This window comes from Girardinichthys multiradiatus, chromosome 14 (genome assembly GCF_021462225.1).
Source record: "Girardinichthys multiradiatus isolate DD_20200921_A chromosome 14, DD_fGirMul_XY1, whole genome shotgun sequence".
NCBI lineage: Eukaryota > Metazoa > Chordata > Actinopteri > Cyprinodontiformes > Goodeidae > Girardinichthys > Girardinichthys multiradiatus.
Genome location: NC_061807.1, coordinates 41,383,177 through 41,405,853, shown reverse-complemented (window position 1 = coordinate 41,405,853; position 22,677 = coordinate 41,383,177). Strand labels below are relative to the sequence as shown.

Here is a 22,677-nt window from a genome sequence, read left to right as displayed (position 1 = left end):
AAAATCTGGAAATAGCAAAGTATGATTTTTTAATAATTTGTGTGTTACTACTGCTAATAACTATTTGAACACCTGTGAAAATCAATGTTAATATTTGGTACAGAGGTCAAACGTTACCTGTAGTTTTTCACCAGGTTTGCACAAACTGCAGGAGGGATTTTGGCCCATTCCTCCACACAGATCATCTCCAGATCAGCCAGGTTTCTGGGCTGTCGCTGAGAAACACGGAGTTTGAGCTCCCTCCAAAGATTTTCTATAGGGTTTAGGTCTGGAGACTGGCCAGGCCACTCCAGAACCTTGATATGCTTCTTACGGAGCCACTCCTTGGTTATCCTGGCTGTTTGCTTCGGGCCATTGTCATGTTGGAAGACCCAGCTACAACCCATCTTCAATGCTCTGAGGGAAGGAGGTTGTTCCCCAAAATCTTGCAATACTTGGCCCCGGTTATCCTCTCCTTAATACAGTGCAGTCGTCCTCTCCCATATGCATAAAAACACCCCCAAACATGATGCTTCCACCCCCATGCTTCACAGTAAGGATGGTGTTTTTGGGATGGTACTCTTCATTCTCTGTAGTCCAAACATGGCGAGTGGAATTAAGACCAAAAAGTTCTATTTCGGTCTCATCTAACCACAGAACTTTCTCCCATGACTCCTTTAGATCATCCAAATGGTCATGGGAAAACGTAAGATGGGCCTGGATGTGTGCTGATTTAAGCAGGGGAAACGTCTGTGCCATGCATGACTTCAAACATGACGTCTTAGTGTATTACCCACAGTAACCTTGGAAACAGTGGTGCCAGCTCTCTTCAGATCATTGACCATCTCCCGTATAGTTCTGGGCTGATTCCTCACGTTTAGGATCACTGATACGCCACAAGGTGAGATCTTGCATGGAGCCCCGGTCCGAGGGAGATTGACAGTCATGTTCAGCTTCTTCCATTTTCTAATAATTGCTCCAACAGTTGATCATTTTTCACCAAGCTGCTTGATAATTGCTCTGTAGCCCTTTCCAGCCTTGTGGAGGTCTACAATTTTGTCTCTGGTGTCGTTGGACAGCTCTTTGGTCTTAGCCATGTTAGTAGTTAGTTTCTTACTGATTGTGTGGGGTGGACAGGTGTCTTTATGCAGCTAATGACCTCAAACAGGTGCTTCTAATTTAGAATAATAAGTGGAGTGGAGGTGGACTTTTTAGAGGTGGACTAACAGGTCTTTGAGGGCCACAAGTGTTGCTGATTGGCAGGTGTTAAAATAGTTATTTGCAGCAGTAACACACAAATAAATTATAAAAAATCATACATTGTGATTTCCGGATTTTATTTTTTTAGATGAGGTCTCTCACAGTGGACATGCACCTAAGATGAAAATTTCAGACCCCTCAATGATTTCTAAGTGGGAGAACTTGCAAAGTCGCAGGTTGTTCAAATATTTATTTTCCTCACTGTAGGTTTAATAAACTGCTTCTTAGTAAAGGTCACTGCATAGATGGGGTCCTATTTGCTTTGAAAAAAGTAAAAAATGTTAATAAAATATGTTTGTATTGTTTTGTTCCTAATATTTTCCATTGTAAATAGATTTGAATTTATTAGGACTAATCTTACCCTCAATAAAACAAAAGAAATCTCCATTTGCATCAACCACCTTTACTGGCGAGTCAAATCTGGATCATTCTTGAATTGCAGTTGGGCCGCACTCTGGACCCCCTGATTTAGAACCTTGCTTAATGTTTCTTGGTGCTTTATAAACACATGAAAAGCCATTAAAGAAGTAGTGTTCAGGCACCCTGTGAGCCTCCGGCTGAAGTGGGCTTAACTGTGAGGTAAAGGTATTTCCTACCGTTTAAAAAATATAAGATGTGACTCTAAATGTGTCAACTCCAAATCCACCCTGCAATAAATATCCTGATTTTAGGGTATTCACACTAAGCCTTTGTACAGGAGAGCAGCATCTTGAGTAAAAATACCAGTTTCACTATATTTGCATTGAAATCTAAACAAATTGCTTTCATTTTATTCAACTGTTCTTCGTACTGGTACCAAAATAATACAAAACGTGATGGACAGGCTCTATGTCCATAAAATATAAAATAAGCGCCTACTAAATTTAGTATTCATCTTTAATCAAACCCTGTGCAGAACATTCATGTTGTTGTCACTTCCCTCCATAGAGAAACAAGTAAAACAAGCTGATATTTTTTGGCTTATCTGCTGCTTGTAGCTTGTGAAATGCACTGCCTTAAGTGTTGCTTCTTTAGTTTCCACGCCATAAGTCCGAGGATGAGGAAACCAGAAACATTTCCAGACAACCTCATTATTACTTCATATAAGTTAGCTTTGTATCCTCCTTTTAGCCAGCTGACAAGCAGTGATCAGCATTAGGTGGGGCGTCCTTGAACTACTGTATACTCCAGACACCCAGAGGACATTCAGCCCACATCTTTTTCAAACCTTCTTATACTCTGATTCCGGTACCTGACCCATACCTAGCTGCACCGCTCTCTAGTCACATTTTATTCATCTCATCCACCTGACTCCATGTGTTACTTCCTGTCACTATGTCCTACTGTAGTGCCTACATGCCGTGGAGACTCAGGTTATCATCACCTTCCTCCCAACGGTGCTGATGCAGCTGTTTGAAGTGCTCACAGCCGCTACCAAAGAATCCCACGAGATTGCTGTCAACTCTCTGCGGTAAGTTCTTCATTTGTGTTATTAGCGATCATCCACACTATCCGTCCATTTTATTAGGTACACCTTGCTTGTAACAGTTCGGCCCCCTTTTGCCTTTAGAACTGCCTTAACGCTTCACGGCACAGAATCAGTAAAGTGTCAGAAACTTCCTGAAGGATTGGATTGAGATCTGGTGACTGCAGAAGCCTTTGGTAAAATTATTGTCATGTTCAAACAGTCTGAGATGATTTGGACTTTGTGGTGCATTATCCTACTTGAAGTAGTCATCAGAAGATGGATTCACTGCGTTCAGAAAGGGACAGACATGGCCAGTAACAGTTCCCTGGGGAGGCTGTGGAGTTGAAACAATGCTCAGTTGTGACTAAAGGGCAGAGAAAATATCCTCCACACCATAAACCATTACAATCACCAGCCTGAATCGTCGATGAAGGACAGGATGGATCCATGCTTTCATGTTGCATACACCAAATTCTGACCCTGCTATCTAAATATTATTTCTGAAAGACGTTTCTCTAATCTGCTATTGCCCAGTTTTAGGGAGATCGTGTGCCTCGTAGTTAGCTATCACGAGTGACACCCGGTGTGTTGTTTTTTTTTTTTTTTTGCCACTCCAGGTGCCGTCTGTAGCCCATCTGCTTCAAAGTTTGACTTCAGAGATGGTTTCCACACACCACACACCTTGGTGATAACAAGTGGTTATTTGAGCTGCTGTTGCTATGACTACATTTTTTTTTTGGTTCAGTTTCACAAGTTACACTGAGGCCGGATACCTGCCTCACTTGTATTAGTCAACAAATCAATGTTATAGTTCCTGAATGGAGCAGGCTAAAGAATCCCATCAACAACACATCATACCCTGGTCTAAAGAGATTCAACAAGAGATGAGAAACAGCATCACTGAAATCAGTCGGTGTGGAATAGGCTGTAAGCCTTTTGGGTTTCCAGTGAACCAGAGTAAGATCCATTGGGTTAGCATTAGGCCCGGCAGAAATAATGGAACAAAAAGAAAGTATAGAGCAGTGGGAAGTCTTTCCAGGTTTGGCCGGCCAACCAACAATACACCAAGAGGTCAAAAAGGAACACGGGAGAGCATTTAAAGCACTGCAGGCCTCACTTGTCTCAGTTTTGAACAGTGCTCACGATTCATCCATAAGAAAGAGACCGAAGAAAATGACATCTATGGAAGAGTTCATGGGCAATAACCACTGCTGACAAAAAATAACACAAAGATCTGTCTCACATTTGCCAAAAGACATCCTAATGGTTCCCAAGACTTTAGGAAAATATTCTGTGGCCTCGTGGTGGTGGTGGTGGTAGTAGGATAATCTGGAGCTACTTTGCTTCAAGGTTCGATGTGTTGTGCATTCAGAAATGGCATGCTGGCTACAAAGGTTGTTAGGAGTGATGGATTGAACTGATGTTGCCTGTTCTCATCTGTAACCAGTCTGCACATTCTCCTCTGTCTTCTGATAGCAACAAGGCAATTCTTTCCACACAACTGCCGCACACTGGATATTTCCTCTTTTTCAGACCGTTGTGTGTATAAAAGGTGGTTTTGTGTGAAAATTCTTGTAGATTAGCAAAAATAATCCTGTCTGGCACCAACTGTTTGTCCTGTAACTGGTGGGTTGCTAGTTCAAATCCCCGCTCAGTCCTCACTTGTTGTATCCTTGGGTAAGTGTGCGTGAGTGGCTGGATGACTGATTGTAGTGTGAAGAGCTTTGGGGTCCTCTGGCTTGATAAAGCGCTATACAAGAGCAGACCATTTACCATTCTGATGATCAGCTTAAAGTTCAACACATTGTCTTCGCCATCTCGATGCCTCAACGCATTGAGTAGCTCCCCTGTGATTTGGTGATTTTTGTAGCCAAGAATAGTGACCAGGTTTATCAAATAAAGAGGCTTGTAATTGTACGTCTTTAAATGTTCACAGCATTAACATTTCACACTCTTTCCTTTCAGTGTAATCATACATATAGTGTCCAAATGTCATGAGGAAGGATTGGAACACTACCTGCGATCCTTCGTTAAGGTGACCTACAATCTCCATCCAGATTCCTCCTATTTCTAGCACCAGAGCAAAAACAGGTCATGTTATGTAGTTTCTGTTTAAACATGAGTGTATAGATTAATTTGCTGTTTTTTTGTGTGTTTCAGTATGTCTTCGTGACCAATCATCCAAAATCAGGAAGCTCGGTGACCACTCATGAAGTGCTGGCCACTGCTGTAACAGCGACCCTTAAGCAAACTGCTGATTTCAACACCAGCAATAAACTGCTCAAGGTGTGTAGATACTTGAAGGTGTAGTACCGGCTCTGAACAGCAGCAGGCATACTAGCACTTCAATCTGTTAGTATCTGCAGCCACAACACAATGAACAGTCCTTAAACATGTTTCTGCCTGCAGCCTCTGTCTTTTCTACGTGTTTTCCCATCATCGTTTCTATATATGTGGTGACTCCTTTTCTGTGGAAGAGCGCGTAGGAGGAAATGCTGTTTTAAGAGTAGTAGTAAACTTTCTGTCGTCACCTCTCTGTTTCCAGTACTCGTGGTTCTTCTTTGAAACCATGGCAAAGTCCATGGCCCAGTACCTGCAGGAGGGAAACCGTATAAAGGTTGGTATTCAGTGACACCTCAAATCTAGATATCCTTTTCTGTTACGTATCTGACAAGTTGTAACACGTGGTCTGACAAAAACATGTCTTCATGCCTCACTAAACCTTCCACTCAAGAATCCTAGTGATCATTACTCATGTACATACTGTGCATTGCAATGTCAAGTGGTCTGGGTTTCATCTTGGAGCAAACCAACAACACTTTTAAGCAGGAAGCTAAGGCTTGACAAGGAAGAAAGTGTGTGAACTCGTATCTGGGAATAACTACTGTAGAGTTTATTTACATGCAGGGAATCTGTCTTCATAATGTTTCCACAGTTTGAAGTTTTCATTTTTACATCTGGTGTATTGTGACAGTATTTGGTTGCTTTTGAATTTTAAAGAAAATATTTATTTCCAGTGTGGATGTTTCGGGTCAAAGAACGCAAACGGTTTTGAAGTCTCAGGTATCAGGATACAAGAGGCTTTTAACATGGGGAGCCCCATAAAACCACAGAGTTAGAGGATGTCTTATGTCTCATGTAGAGGGTCACTCATTCTGAAATATTTGTGAAATACAATATGAACAATGACAGACGGTCTAGGTGTTTGCTCTCAGGTCCAACTTTCCAACACAGAATGGAAAAGTATGGAATAAGATTTAAGGATTTCTTAGGTTGAGATATATATGTGAAAGAATCTGTCCTTCCAAACTTTATTCCCTGTCATATCGTCTGTCCATCCATCCGTCCATCCATCCGTCCATCCATCCATCCATCACATTGGATTGGCAATGAACATGCATTCTTTGAAGGACATGTGGCTATATTGCAAGGATAATGGAGACAGCAGAATGGCCACACGACTGGACCCATACCCATAGTGGTGTTTTAACCACTCAGACCTGGATATAAGTGGTGACAGGAGACATTTGATGTGGACCAACAGATATCATGACTAGCACATGATATAGCAGATCAGCTCTTGGTCAACTAGAACACTAAGCTGATCCCACACATGTTGCTTTGATAAAACATGTGGAGACCTGGCTGGCTGGAATAATTGGAGGTCCTGAACATGACACAAGGCAGTCCACATCTAGTTGTGCTGTGTGTGAATGTTGAAAGACTGAACTAGGATTCATCACTGGTCATGATCTGATACAACTCATTGGTTAAAGAACCCTTCTAAACACAGTCATCACTGCTTGGGTGTTAAAATCATGTGACCATGAATCAATAGTCTTGCTGATGCAAGTTTCCAGGACAGAGTGTTGGATGTTAGGGATGTTGTAGAGCGTCCAGTATCTGTTTCCAGGCGGCAAATGCAGATGTCAGTTAGTTCTGTTATGTTTGCCACACATACAATATCCTGCCTGTCATGGTCAACCGGCGCATTAAGGAGAACTTCATTTAATGTTTTCCCTGTTGGTTACTTTGGAAACTGCCTGACAATACAGTTGCCCTCTGGTGGCAGTTCTGTACATGCCAGCTTGCAAATTGATTTTTTTTATATGCCTATCACTTGTTGGCATGTCCTACTAAATCATGTCAAAACTAGACATTTCCTTTAAGTTGCTGAACGTTTTTGTGAGTTTGTGTATATATATTCTATTTCGATCCGTTGTTGTTTTGATCATATCAAGTTTATTTTTGCCATTATTTCCGTATGTTTATGTCTTTCATCATCACTTTCACGTTGGCTCATCTTGAATATTTGCTTTTAACAAAACCAACTATAACTTTTATATAAACTGCAATTGCATGAATTTTGTATGTACCATAGACCTTATGTGCTGTTCATGTTGATTGAACCACACAAAATGACAAACTATCCTGTCCATCTCTTCAGATGCCACGGCCCCAACGTTTCCCCGACAGTTTTCACCAGGCGCTGCAATCGCTCGTGTTGTCCATTATGCCCCACATCACCATCCGCCACATGGAAATCCCAGAGGAAGCGAGAAGCATCAACTTGAGCCTGGCCAGTTTAATTAAGGTGTGAATCCTACATCCAAAACATAATGGCAATTTCTTCTGTTTTTTTTAATCAAAGAATTTTTATTATTTTTGAATGTTTTTATTTACCATTTCCTCTTCCTCTTACACCTACACCGTGGTTTTGAATCACAGGTTGGCCAACCTTAACTGCTCTCCCTGCTGTAGTATGCAGCTCATTTGTAGCTATTAAATTTGAGTCAAAACACAAAAACTCTGTATTTAAAGGCGTATGATCAGCAAGGGTTATGTTTCAACAGAGATCACACGGAAATTACATTGATCTCAATTTGCTTTCTCTACTCAGAGGTGCCTGACGTTCATGAACAGAGGCTTCGCGTTCGGCCTGGTCAACCACTACATGTGCCACTTCAGTCCGAAAGATCCAAAGGTATGTTTCTGTTTGGGAGAGTGCAAGATCCACTATGTTGAATGAATTTGACTCCTTTTGTCAAAAAAAGTGTTTTTTTTTTTGACAAAGATCCAAATTGGACAAAAAGGACTTGTTCTTGGATGTGACTTTTAAAAAACTTTGCAGTCACGCTATGCAGGACACCTGCATTGTTTTCACTTGCTCTTCGTGAGAAATTAATAACCCATTATGGGGCACCAAGCTGTTTATTTAACTATTACGCCTGCTCTAGTTTGTTTTGTCACATTTGTGCATTGAGCCTTCAATTTGATTAACAAACTAAAATAAACAAAGACCTCCTGGTCATGTTTAAGCAATTGTATTTGCACACGATGAGTGATGAGAGAAATTTGAATATTTGCGTGCCCAAGCTCATGTGTTGCCCATACCCATTTTTCAGGTGCTGACAGAAATGAAGTTTGAGTTTCTAATGGCGGTGTGTAACCACGAGCACTTCATCCCCCTGAACCTGCCCATGGCGTTTGGACGCACCAAGCTGCAGAGAGTGCAAGGTGATCATACAAAAGCTTCTAGCCACATGCAGATCCACTGACTAGCCATCAAATATTTGTTCTGACCTGCAACCAACACACTGATGATATCTTTGAACCTGCTGGACAAATAACAGCTCATCACCATGAGAGCAAAGCAAACTGTGTGATGGTTAAACATTGCATGGATTGTTAACAATTTACCCCAAAAAAGTCTTAATTTTCACCTCACCCCACCCTCTCTGTTTTTATGTGTGTGTGTTTCACCTGTGGTCAGATTTAATACCGTATGCGACGGAGCTTTTTGGCCCTGTAGGTAGGTGACACTCACCTCTCCGTAACAGCACGTTTGCCGCCGTGTGCAAACACTTTGCTCATTGCTACTGTTCTGACTGACACTAACCCTCCTTACTGCCATCAGCGGCCCTGATCTCTTCAGGCACCCATCTCTCCCACTCACCCTAAGCATTCCTCATGCTAGGCCACTGCTTCTGGGGCCTCTGTGTTGCAGTGGAGAAGCACTCTGCTGTTAAGGGAATCAACCAAGCCTCTTCTTTATGCCTAATTGACTTTAGACTTGTAAACAGAGGCTTAAAACATCTTTTATGGAGTTGTGGTTATCTTTCTCACTGTCTGAGCCTCTTCCCTGTACATATTGTTCTTTCTCTGCCTCAAGCATTAGCGAAGATAACTGCAGACAGTGGCTTGGTTTTCAAGCTTTGGCTCCTCTAGTATTAACATAACAGATAACTTCTCCATTCTTGTGGACTCTTTGATCTTTTCTGATTATATTAAAAAGTCCAGCAACTGTACTTCCTAATACTCTCATTATATAAAGAATTATTGGGATTTTTCTCATCTTCATATTTGTGGAAGTAATGTCTGATTTGATGTGCTTTGTGGTTTTGTTGGATCTGTTGCACATTGGTTTGTGGTGTTGCACTTTGAATGACTGTTTTTTTATAGTCTGCATCTGTGTTACATTGCAACTGTTAAGAAATCTTTAAAGTACAGCTTACGTTGTTTCTGTTATTTGTTCAAATCATTTTTTCTTAAGTATTTAAATAGTAAAAATACAAATCAGGACGCAAAACATTTTGTTCTTATCAGGTATTAAACTGACATGAATACACCCTCAGAAACACAACAACACATGACATATTACACTCCTTACTAACTGAAGCTTAGTCCAAAGGCAGAAGCGGTTTGTGGAAAACATTCACCCCAATATTTAGTAGGTTGTAGAACCATCTTTAGCACCAATAGCCATCTTTTTATGATCTTATAAGTTTAGACCTACTTTTGTTTACACCATTTATTGCTTCAGTCTTTTGAGGTTTTCAGGTATTTGCTTCGCACAGCTTTCTTAAGGTTGTACCCCACAGTATTTACTTTCGATGAGTCTTGTTTTTTGTTCAGATTCAACCTTACTGCAGCCATTTTGTTTTTGGAGACAAAGGGCTTTCTTTTGGCGGCTTCCTAATAATAAGTGAGACTTGTTCTTAAATTGTATTATCATGAACTTCAGTATTCAACGTGTTTACCGAAGCCAAGCTTGCACTGAAGTCTACAATAAGAAAGTTGAAAAAAAATATATATCAAGGTGAGGTTTTGCAATGGCCTAGTCAAAATCTACCCCTGAAGATGGGAAGTTTAATAAAGCTGTTTGTAAACAGTCCACCACCTTAATGCTTGTCTCAATGTAGTGAGGAAACGATTTTAGGAAGAGTGGATCAGAATTTCACAATGACAACAAACACAAGCCCGTTTCTGAAACATTTTAAGCCAGGATTTAAATGTGTTGGAAAGCATGTGTGAAGGAAGGGTAGTGCAAAGAGGACTTTGTTATAATCAGTGGATCTACTATCCCTCACTAGTTCCACCATTGTGGCTTCATTTGTGACGTAGTTAAAAAGTGACTCTTCTCCGCGTTCATAGATGAAGGTTTTGCAGCCTTTTTTCCCCAGTAGATATAAAAATTATGTCAGCAAGTGGGAGACATCTACTTTATAAATGGCTTGTAAAACAAGCTAGCTTAAAACCTTTGTGTTCTTGAATACCGATTCGTACGTATTTTCAAATCTGATGAAAATAAATATGTTAGGATTTTTTCATCTGTCTTAACAAGTTAGGTTTTATTAACAACAGTTAAGACAAGTATTTTTTCCCCAGAAAATATTGAAACTAGCTGGTGAGCTTAAGTTTAGGAAACTGTAAACCAAGCTATCTTCTCCGTTCTTGTCAATTTGTATGTAGTTATAAAGCTTACAAAAATAAATGTTCTTAATTTAAATCTGTCTCAGCTTTAGCTTATGAGAATAAACAAGCCTGCATTGTTTTATATCTGTCTTAAACACAGCTTAGATTTTCTGAAGTTATTCTGTAACTTGTTTGTATTTTAAGACCAAATTTATGAAGTAAATGCTAAATTAACCTAGCTGGTAGTTCAAGCTTAAAAATAAACAGAGCAAGTTAGTTTACACTCAGATACATTTATGTTAACCTTTTGATCCACGTTAAAACAAAGAACTGAGGAAAAACTTCTTTCAAGTTTTCTTTTTTTACATACATCAGTTATGGCCTGTTCTAGAAATTTTAAGGTTGTAAGTTTGCATAGAAATTAATAATGCGACAGTGTAATATGTGAGGTGTTGTAAGGTTGTATTTATCTCATAAAGACTACCTGAGGAGATATTTCATTATTATTGAATATTAACTGAACAATAGGAATTGAATAAGTATTTCATTTTTGTGAATTTTCCCAGTGTAATATCCAGCCTGAAACGGTATTAAGCTGCATTTTAACCAGGTATTGTATTTTAAAGAAAAGTTGCAGATTGCGTATTAGTGATTTATATATATTTTTTCCTTTCATGCTTGTTTAAGTAATGCTCCATTTATGTACTAATGTACTAATACTTCCTGTCTGGCCCAAATACAGAGCAGAGTCTGGAGTTCAGCCTGACAGAGGAATATTGCAGGAATCACTTCCTGGTGGGTCTGCTAATGAGAGAAGTGGCCGAGGCCTTGCAGCAGGGGCCTGAAGTCAGACAGCTGGCCGTTGGCATTCTCAAGAACCTCCTCATTAAACATGCTATGGATGACCGCTACACAGCTTTCAAGGTGAGAGAAAACAGGGAGATGAAGGGAGACATCCATGTATTCATCCATCCATTTCCTGTTTCGGCTTAAACTCGTTTTTCCCTCACTGGGGGCCAGAGTGATCCCAGCAGTCAATAGACAAGACCGACCATACACCTCGGACAGACCAACATTCTGTCATAGGGACAACACAGAGACAAACACACTCGCATCCTCAGAACAGCCATTTAACATAACAAGCATGTTTTGAACTAGAGTTTAAAATAAAACATGAATTAATTCAAGTCTACAGCATAAGCTAGTCTTAAGATCAGGTACTGAGAAAAATTGAACAGTTTCCCAGTTAATAATAAAAGTTAATTTTTTCCTTCTGATTAGATTGTATATTTTCCTCTTATCTGTGACTTTGTATCTGTGAAATTGTACCTTTTGATTATTTGCATTTAAAAGCGGTAAAGTTTAACATGACACAAGTCACCAACTGTACATAAGATTTAACAGTGTGTCGTCCCCTCTCCCAAAGCGATATTGGTGTCTGTTATGTAAATAGACACTCTTTAATGCATATCCATCACTGATAGCAGCTGGTGACAAAAAACGTTGGAGTGGTGTTGTGATAGCTTTGTCTGTACTCCTATTGAAGGCCTGTCATTTTATTATGCTTTATTTTGGCCTAACTTTGCATGTCTTCAACAATGCAGTGTTGTGTTTTTTTTTTTTTACTGTGGTCTGAACAGTTTCTGAACACAAAACCGAATCCAAGCTCTTTCTCTTCCGCTGTCAGTGTTTTGCTTTCTAAGGACAAGCTGTGTGTTGTTTGAGTTTCAGCAACTTCATTATTTTATGAAGAGATTTAAGTTGTACCATACCTTATTTGAAAAAATTGCAGAAAGTTTTCCCCCCTTAAATATGAAATTAATCTAATAGGTCCTCAAAGACCTCAAATTTAAAATTAAACCGTAAAACAAGCTAGTTTAAAATCTTTCCTCACTAGGATGCCAATAGATTACTGAACTAATAAAAATAAACCATAATAAACCTGTCTTAAACTCAGCATATTTATACTGTAGCTTAAATGCAATTTTTAGGGATGGTTTTCCTCAGTAAACATTAAATTAGGCTAGCTAGCGGTTAGCTCAGACTTAAAAAGAGCAAATGTGTTCTTGTGTTCAATGTGAAAAGAACAAAGTTTATTCCAGGAGCACATTTTATCATTTACAAGACCGTAAGTGCAGATACTCCTGGGAAGTATTCCTAGGTAGCTGAGTGAAGCTGACACCCCACCCACATGAAAAATTCAGGAAAATTGTGCTGAGCTTTTAGGGCTTTGTTTGTGCTGCTATAGTTTCTGAGATATTAAAGATAATTTTAGGTCATTCAGGGGGTGAGGTGTCAGCTTCACTCATCTCTTCTAGGTTCCTCCCACTAGAGCATATGTTTGTCTAGTGACCACACACACTTAGAATTCCTGATCAATCATGCAATAGCAGTCAGTGTTTGTATCCAAGACCAATTTCCTTTGGGCAGTGAAGTTTATCTTGCTCCAAAGCAAGTTACCTTAAAATTTCTACTAACTAATGAAAATAAATTACCCCTGCAGTTTTTTGTTGTCTCAATGAAAGAAGAGGTTATTGTGTATTTTTGGGCTCTTTAAAAATGTATTTGCTTGCATACATAATTTACAGCTTGTCTTAGAAATATTTTTTTCTTTAAATATTTAGGAATCCATGCTTCATGAAACAAAAAATGAAAGAGAATAGATCAGTCAGTCAGTCAGTCAGTCATTTTCTACCGCTTATTCCATAGTGGGTCACGGGGGAGCTGGTGCCTATCTCCAGCAGTCTATGGGCAGGAGGCAGGGTACACCCTGGACAGGTCGCCAGTCCATCGCAGGGCAACACACAAACAACCACACACACACTCATTCATACACCTAAGGGCAATTTAGAGTGACCAATTAACCTAACAGGCATGTCTTTGGACTGTGGGAGGAAGCCGGGGAGAACATGCAAACTCAATGCAGAAAGACCCCCGGCCAGGAATCGAACCCAGGACCTTGCAACAGTGCTACCAACTGCGCCACCGTGCAGCCCCGAAAGAGAATAGATCTAAAATGACATGCGTCTAACAAATGTCTAAAAGACTATTTTCTTTTTAGAAAGAGAATAGATCTAAAAAGAAAATAGTCTTTTAGTCACTTGTTAGACGCATGTCAGTGCTGGTTAGATCTTATGTAATTTAGTCACATTTTAGTGTTTTTAGAAGTTGATGACATACATACAGACAGCACCAGTTCTATCTCCTACATCACGGGTACCCAAAGTGGGGGTTGGAACCCCCGGGGGGTTGTGAGACACCAAGTGGGGGTCGTAAGATGACCTTCATCATCATTGTAATATGAGCCCTGAAATCTATGGAGGGACAAAAAGGACACAATTAAATTAGTAAATATGTCATGAAATAGATAAATGTACCATGAAACAAATACATGTACCAGTAAATGTCCTATTAAATGATTTAATTGTACCTTTTATTTATTTAATACATTATTAAGTAATTAAATATACCAATAAATTGTGAAACTCTATATTTATTGATTAAATCAATGAATATAGAGTAAACAAATATGTAATTTTAGGGGGTCGCCAGTCTGTGGTACAATAATTTTGGGACTCGCAGGCTGAAATGTTTGGGAACCTCTGCCCTACATCAGAAATAAGTTTAACCTCTGTTAGAAACTATACAGTTTTACCTTAAAGACAATACGAAGTGCTAATTTGTTATTTATGAATGTCTCAGAACCAGCAGGCCAGGATCTGCATGCTGTACCTGCCTCTTTACGAGCTGCTCTACCAGAACCTGAAGCAGCTGTCGGCCCAGCCGCAGATGTCAAGTCTTGGACTTGGTCTAAATGTAAGTTGCCAAACCCTCCACTGCCCTGCATTTATCCCTGCAATTACCCTGTTTCATGTTGTTCTGTTATTGTTGATGGAAATCACCCTGAAATATAATCATAGTACAGATGTTTGCAATATTTTCATTTTATTTTATGGCAAGCCTCAGATGAACAGTGACACAACTTAGACTTCTTATATGTCAAAGACAAAAGCTGAGCCAAAGTGCAGAAGCATCGTGGGAAACAAATTACTGCGGAATGTTATGAAAGGGTCGGCAGCTTGCAACAAACCACGTTTCTCAGCAACAACTTGACATAACCAGGTTCCGCATCGCCTTATCAGTGCCCACAGCAATGAGAAGACATGTGGGCTCCTCCTACAATGTTGCTTCATTTAATTGAGGTTTGCTGACATTCAGTTGTGAAATGGCATGTCAGGTTTGAGATCTGGTATTTGACTGAAGCACTGCGACAACTTGACATTTTTTTCCTATTCTGACATTCTATAGTTTATGTTTGGGTAACAGTGGATCTCCTCATTAGGCCATACTTCAGCTGTTAGACAGATAATGCATAATTTGATGTTAGAATGAATGAACTCACGGTCTACACACCCTGTTGCAGCAAAACAAACCCAAAGCACTTTTCCTCTGCCAACATGCTTAACATAGAGTATGAGTTTTTTTGCTGATATGCTGTTTTTTTTCCAAAATATGGTGCAATAAATGATGTTAAATATCCCTCTTTAGCCGTGATCTACTAAAGGTTTGATAGCACTTGAAAGCAGATCTACTAACCAGCTGCAACAAGGTTTGCGTCTGTCAAAAAACCAGCCGCAATCCATTTAGCGTGTTTGCCTTCATTATTATACAGAACGTAAGCTGATTATCACAATGTGCAAACTACAGGGAGGAAGATCTGCAAATGTCATCATTCAGCACCAGCAATGTGATTAATCAAGCATGAAAAGGATTGCAGGTGCTGTTTTGAAGTCTATTTTTTGCACGTTGGAGAGGTAAATGGAAACTGGCAGTGTTAGGAACACATCTGTTGTTGCTATGGTGAAAAGAAGGCATAGAATAGAAGCCATGCCACATCTCTTATGGAAAAACACCTTGCAACACTGCATTTTCTTGCGTCTGGATAATCCCAGCGCACCATCACAGTGCCAACATCTGCCAGAGTAGTTTTTCTGGTGTTATGTCCATGCTATGTCACGCAGGATTGGCAAGTATATCCAGATCTCACATACTTGGGACACCAAACACGGCTTTTATGCAGTTGTTGGTTGGCTTCCTCAAAACAATAGGTGCAATAGACTGCACTCATGTGCAGCTTGTTCCCCCTGCAGATAGAGGACGCATCTATTGAAATCGCAAACACACATACTTTGAATTTTCAGGTTTGCGCGACTCAATAGTTGCACGCATTCTGCCGGATCCCCACCTGTTTTATTCGCAGAGGTATTATTGTGGGAAAGTTTTTCCTTTGTTCTTCTGCGGATATCTTGCCATCTTCTTTTCATCTTCTCTACAGATCCTCTGATTTTGCTCATAGAATGCACCTTTTCCTAGAAGGCAATGCTTGGATGTCTCTGCTGGAGGTTGCATCCTCCTTCAAGACCTCCACCTCCATAGCTTCAAACTTGATCTTCTTATACGGCCACTCTGCTGTCCCAATCTGTCTATGGTGACAGCCAGTTGCACATGCTAAATTCTGATTTAAATAGGGCGGTCCGCGCCACATTTGCACCTGTTATCAATGTGCACAAAATCTTAGTAGATCGCTCTCAACATGCCCACTAACAGCTTGTGTAATGTTTTAGTTTGCACACACAGTTATCTGGGATTTTAGTAGATCAGAACCTTTGTGTCCAGTCTTTTTTTGATTGTATTTCCATGAATTTTAATATTAACAATACTAGCAGAGAGCCTGTAGAAGCTGAGAGTTAGGATGATGAAATCGAATAGTTTTGAATTGCCTTTGTAACCCTTTCTGGTATAAAAGGGAACAACAGTTCTCTTTAAGGTTTTTTCTCCTTGCAATTGTGTAAACACACGCCTAACTGTTAGTGGTGAACTACCAAACTATGTCAAATACTTTTTATCATCCCTGTATGTAACGTTGCAGTTCAAGTTCCCCAAACTGCACAATGTACAAACTAGCAGCTGTTAACACAACACCACTAATATTACAAGGCTGTTTGCCAAAAATGAACCACCCAATTATGAAAATGCCTCTTTTGATAATTCGACCCTTTCATTCAAGGCATTGTAGGTATTTATCAGAGCACCATTTTGCTGTTATGGCCCGCTCCAAACCTTTGCCCAGTGATGCCCATTCTTAAGCTTCCTCACAGTCAGATGACATGACATCTTTCAGGAGTTCCTCATACTTTATTAAAGCCATCCCCCCCCCACACACACACACAGCAGTTTTCCAGAGCCAGAGGAAGCAAAGCATCCCCTGCTCATCACCGAGCCACCGCCATGCTTCACTGTATGTATGCATAGTGTCCATTTCAGCGTACTCTTCAATCTTCCTTCTTCAGAGATACTCCTAAGATGAATGTTCCAGTCTTCATTGCTCCACAAAACAGAATACCATAAATTTATTGACTAACAATTTAGAATTTTGCCAATAAACCTAATTAATAATTTAAATTGCAGCTATATATCAGCACAAATGTACATGTATTTTTCAGTGGGACTTAATAAAAGATGGAATTACAAAGTCCGCTGCATTAGAACAAAATTCCCCTTCAGTAAAACATTTTGTTTGCGATCAAGTCCAGCTGAGTCAAGTAAAACATAAAACAGGCTCTCAGTATCTCTGTCTGAATCTGTTTCCGCGGTTTGCCAGGGCTCCAAAGATGACCTGATATCCACCAGCTCCACAGACAGCAGGAGAATTAGCACCGCCATCGATAAAGACCACGGTGAGTCGACAGCCACTGCTCCTCCACAGAACACTGACCATTCAACCTCTTCCTGTTTACAGATTGCCCAGTGTCATCACCGCAGTGGGCCACAGCACCACAGCTATATTTACGTAACATTCATCTTAATCCATTAGCATCATCACTCAGTGTGAAAGCCACAGCTGTGCACCAGACGACTGTGCACACTACATTACTGTTCATTTCTTTTCTGCATTTGTTGCTGCGCATATACCAGTTTCCCAGACAGGACTCATGTTTTATGTTAAAGACTTTTTAGATTTGTGCATCATTCACCAGTGACATGATCGTTTTGAGATGAAAGTAGCACCGGACAGAGGGCGAGGATACCACATTCACATCAAAAGGAAGTACCCAGGGTTCAAACATAGTAGGCATGGCTATGTTTTGATCTCCTCAGATCAGTTTTTTAAACGCCTGTGATGACTGTTCATTAGGCAAGATGGTGATTGGCTTGTTGATTGGGTAAAGATTACAGGCGCCTTTTCTTCATTTAGGTCTAATTGAATTCCTAGTTGCAGTTGTATTTGTGAATTAAATTACACGAGGTGCTGCACAATTGAAGTTAGATTTCAGCTGATTTCTTGGACATGTTTCAATCAGGATGTTCATCTTTTAATGTTAAATGGCCCGTGGCAGCTATTTAGTCTCATTTGCAAACAAGGAAAAATCAAAGTAGAAAAAGCTGCAATCTCAGCATCTTAAACTTGAAATTGTTCCTATGCTTCCCAAAACTGTTCAGTACCTTCTGTTCCCTGCGGTCCATGTTTATACTCAGAGTCACACAGCGCTTTGTATAAAGTACAACTGCTGAATTCAAAACTGTTATATCCCCTGAGAGCTGTAAGCTGATGCTTCTGAGTAAAATCAGCAGCCTCCTGATTGATGGTGTGCTGTAGTCTGTTTACCAGGCAGCCTTTGTGGTAGCAACATTATGGATTATTTCAGCTACAGAGATCTTTCTGTACTGCTCTGGCTCCAGGTCTTCCAGCTCTGAATGGCCAAGCTGTGAGGAGAGAGGACTCCAGAAGCTCCCTGTTTATGGACTCAGGAACACCAGACAGTATGGAGGTGAGAAAGTTTCACACTAATCCACTAATACAAGCAAGAGAGTGGGGTAAGACATTAAAGCACTATGTTTTATTTTTGGGATGTCTCACACAGTAGTTGGTTCCAATGCTGTTAATACTATATACAGCCACACTTTTGCCAACAGGACCACAGTCAGGCAATGTTCACACTGCAGACAAATGCGGCCCGAATCCGACTTTTTTTTACAGCGGTCAGAAGGGCCCAATTCCGACCTTTTCATCCGACTTTCACGTCATTTTCCTGGCTCTGACCTTGCCTCCACACAGACCTCTCTTCAGCAGTGGCAGTGACTGCTAAACAAAAGGTCTTCCCCTTACCTTTCTTTGTCTGGTTATGATGTTGTCATAATATTATCAGCTCCCATTGCTCAGCAACGTAATAATAACACAGACGCCGATATCCATTATTACTTCCGTAAACAGTGTGCTGCTGTGTGACGTCTACATTCTCCTTCTGTGCATGCGGGTCGCTTTGGGGCTGTGAACCGTTCAGACTGAAGTCTAATGGGGGTCACATTTAATTAGTAGTTTGAGCGACCATGCAAAGAAAATCGTATTTTACAAATCAGACTTGAGCACAAAATCAGAATTGAGCATCAAGGCCTGCTGTGTGAACCTTGCCTCAGTCTTCTTGTATAAAACATTTCACAAGATTAGAGCATAGAGAGCCGGTGATCTTTGACCAGTCCTCTCCAGATTGCCTGGACTTATGAGTCCTTCCTTATATATTCTTCTCTGTTCCCTGCGTTTTGTGGGATTTAATTTTTTTATTTAAAATCTCCTGGTATTTCAAAGAGTTCATCAGATCATGCTCTTTCAACCTGTTTCCTGGGTGTTTGGCAGACAAAACAAGCCCACAGCATCACAGATCTTTCACCGTAACTAACAGTGGGCATTTGGTGCTTTTTCATAAAGTCATCCTTTGTTTTCACAACAGTTCCACCCAGACTGTTTATAGTTGAAAAGCTTAGTTTGAGTGTCAGTTGACGAAATCACACAACTCTGTAGAGTTTAGGAAACTCCACAGGTTTAGGTCTGTGATGCTGGACAGAAAAGCCTTTTTCAGGCTTGCCTCCAAACAGCCAGTTGGCTTGTAGATAGTGTCTAAGGGTTGTCATGGAGACTTGGTGAGCCCAATGTGCCACATTTGCTGCTGTTGTTTAATATAGAGGCTTAGAGAGCAAATGTGTACACTACCCTTACTATCCTCCTCACTGTGTGGTGGCAGGATGAACTTGGTTGTCATTCATTCTTGTTTTGCCACAGTTTGAGTTGCAGTGAATGCACATATAGGCAACTTTACATGAGTGGCCATTTTCTTTTAGTCATTCTCTGGCTTTTGAAGATCAACATTCATCTGGATTAGCTTTATTTCATGTTCTCTTTAAGCATCTCTATCATGTCATATTTGAACCACAAGGAAGTCAGAGGTTACAACATTTTTATTTTTATTTATTAATAAACTTTTCCAGGACAGTACAGTTAAAACCATAAATGGATAAGGACCCCAAAAAGAAGGAAAGGTTTTGTATCTTTAAATAGACAATGAATAGCGAGTGAATAGCAGCGATGTTTGCCCTGAATAGATTTAATTGGTGGCCTGAAAAAAAAAAAAACAATAAAAACTGATACAGAGGTCAGCATCTCTCTGCACAGCCATGGTTGGATAATGTAAGGGAGATGAGAGAAATGGAACAAATAAACGATCCGCCAAGACTGAAAGGTTAAGTTCTTGTAAACAAATGGAGGAAACGGGACACTTATAATAAAACAGATAACAGACCCGAGTATTCAGACTGGAAGCTACTGGACTTATTCATTGTACTTGTGGAGAAGTTTGATCTGTCTTCGTTTTTTCTCTCTTGCTCGCTCCTTTTTTTTTTTTTTTTCGTCTTCCCAGTTATATTTACTCTTTTTTTTTAGACCCCCTCCCCTTTCCCCTTTGACATCTAAAGAACCCCCCAGCCCCCCTTTTTACTGAAGCTTCTTCTTTCATAATTTAGCCTGTTGATGCAAAGGGGACAACGTTTATCCATTTTGTGTGTTTTGGTGTAGATCACAGGTGTCTAACTCCAGTCCTCGAGAGCCAGTGATCTGCAGCTTCTAGATGTGACCCTCTGTCAACACACCTGAATCACATAGATAGGTCATAAGCAGGACTCTGTAGAACTTGAGTTTATGAGGAGGTAATTCAGTCCTTTGATTCATGTTGGACTCGGGACACATCACAAAGCTGCGGGACACCGGCCCTCGAAGACTGGCGTTTGACACCCCTCTAGATTGAAATTTTACAAGATGTTTGTTTTCTTAAATCCAACAATTTGTGCCCCTTCAGCATGTTTTCGATATTATCTCCCATCCCAAATCCATTTGGTTAAATACATGAACATTGCGATTTCTATTTTTTTTCATTCTCTGGTTTTTTAGTCCCTACAAAAATGAACTGATGTATTATTATTGTTTTTTCCCTCTAGGTGAATACAGTTTTTTTTCATGGGTGAGGGTCTAAGTTAACTATGGCATTTCAGAATCAGAATCAGCTTTATTGCCAAGTTTGTGCAGACAAACAAGGAATTTGACTCCTACACTTTGCTCTCAGTGAAGGTTTATGTTTTTTTTTCCAATATAAATCGAAATAAAAAATATAAAATATCTTTAAATTGTGCATTTATACACAAGTGAGTTTACAATGGGATATAATGTAAGATCAGTCCAAGTTTGTATGGTGTTGTTCTAGAACTGAATGTCAAGTGTTCATCAGAGAAACAGCCTGGGGGAAGAAATTTTCTCTGTGACGACTGGTTTTAACAGGCAGCGCTCCGTATCGCCACCTGAACGTAAAAGCCTAAACAGTTTGTGTGCAGGGTGTGTGTGGTCTGCAGAGATTTTAGATGCCATTTTTCCTGATCCTAGACCTGTATAAGTCCTGGATAGAGGGAAGGCCAGCCCTGATGACATTTATCAAACACATGGAAAAACTATTAATACCCATATATATTTAAATATATACATGTAAAGAAGTAAAATTACTTCTTTAAAAAAATTATTTTTCTGCGTTCAGCAGTCCCAGAGGGACCACCTTATTTACAGATGACCTTGCTTAAAACAAAAAAAATTAAACAGTATCAATGATGCTGCCAATATTTGACACTTCCTGATAATATAAAAGCCCACCATCAACCCTGACCCTCATGCACCCTGTCACATTTTAGTAATTATTTATTTTTTTACTTTTTCTTTTACCAAAAAAAGAGCAATTTTATTATTTAAATGTTTTTATTTTACCCTTATTTTACCGGGAAGTCCCTTGAGATAAAGGTTGTACAAGTAAACAAAGGCCTATTGCAATGTACTAAAATAATTACTGCAACTTTGCAAATTGTTCAGATCTTTACAGCCCCACCTTATTTCACAGTGTGTTGCAGCTCTGTAGGAATAATTGTCACTGACACTGTTAGCCTGGGTTCATCTGGTCTGAAGGGGTTAAGGTTAGGTTACTTTGCAGTAATGAGGTTATGGGGCATGGCGTAACAAAAGAGCGTGCAATCTAAATACAGAGACCTATGCTGCATTTCTTCCCCCTCTCTCCACCCCAAAACAGCAAAGATTAAGTCCACTAGTGCTGCCAAAAAAATAAAATAAAATAAAATAATGAGAAAATAACAAACCAAGCAAGTATTGATGATAAGTGCACTAACAATATGGCACAGTTTTGTAACTCTTACACAATCCATGGACCCTTCTTTCTCATCAAACACTTTGCAGGATCCTTTACAGCAAAGACTGACTAGCGAAGCCAGTTATTAGTTTCAGAATGCTCTCCATATATTGGAAAGGTTAAGAAATCCAAAGGTGACAGGTCTGTCGGTCCACCTCTTTCATGATCCAAGTTCACTTCAGGAATAATTGTCTACCTAAATGCTGACGTGAAAACAGTATCAAACATATATTGGGTTCATCTGGTCTGAAGTCTTATAGAAGCTGCTCTAGCATTTTCCAAATTGTTCTTTCTCAATTTTTTTCTTTAAAAGTAGAGAAACTGTTTTACTCAAGTAAATTAAGAAATGGACGTTTTAGAATAATACCAATAGTCTGTTATAATAGCAGAGGTCACAGGTTCTTCTTGCTGCCCTGTAATCTAAAAGTCTCTCAGAAACACCTTTGATAAACCAAAAATAAAGGAACTAATACCTGAGTAGTTCAAGCTGTGATGCACACCATGTTGTGGGGAGTAGTCATAATACTCTATTAACACTTGACACTTGATATTAAATTTGATTCTGGTATTTATTTGACATCCAGATTCAACAAAAATGTCATCGACTCAGGGCTTCACTCTTCCAGCTGCCTGAACACTGTTGGTCTGGGCTCTGACTCGTCCTGTCTTCATACTGTTTTGGATCCACTTCCAAAGACTGAGTTGTGTATTTTGGCTTATCAGCCAATA

General features: G+C 39.9%; 1 protein-coding gene across 3 annotated transcripts in view; it reads left to right on the top strand.

The window, feature by feature from the left end:
* The window catches only part of dock11 (dedicator of cytokinesis 11), a 120,170-nt gene that overhangs the window by 45,201 nt on the left and 52,292 nt on the right, over nt 1-22,677 (top strand). For 2 of the 3 annotated variants that reach the window (XM_047385736.1, XM_047385738.1), the window contains exons 24-35: nt 2,568-2,689; nt 4,652-4,721; nt 4,847-4,972; nt 5,232-5,303; nt 7,134-7,280; nt 7,587-7,670; nt 8,092-8,203; nt 8,460-8,498; nt 11,124-11,305; nt 14,084-14,197; nt 17,043-17,118; nt 18,122-18,210. In XM_047385736.1, the coding sequence (XP_047241692.1) occupies nt 2,568-2,689; nt 4,652-4,721; nt 4,847-4,972; nt 5,232-5,303; nt 7,134-7,280; nt 7,587-7,670; nt 8,092-8,203; nt 8,460-8,498; nt 11,124-11,305; nt 14,084-14,197; nt 17,043-17,118; nt 18,122-18,210 (1,233 nt within the window). The remainder of the gene's footprint in view (nt 1-2,567; nt 2,690-4,651; nt 4,722-4,846; nt 4,973-5,231; nt 5,304-7,133; nt 7,281-7,586; nt 7,671-8,091; nt 8,204-8,459; nt 8,499-11,123; nt 11,306-14,083; nt 14,198-17,042; nt 17,119-18,121; nt 18,211-22,677) is intronic. The other variant, XM_047385737.1, reaches the window with a different exon arrangement.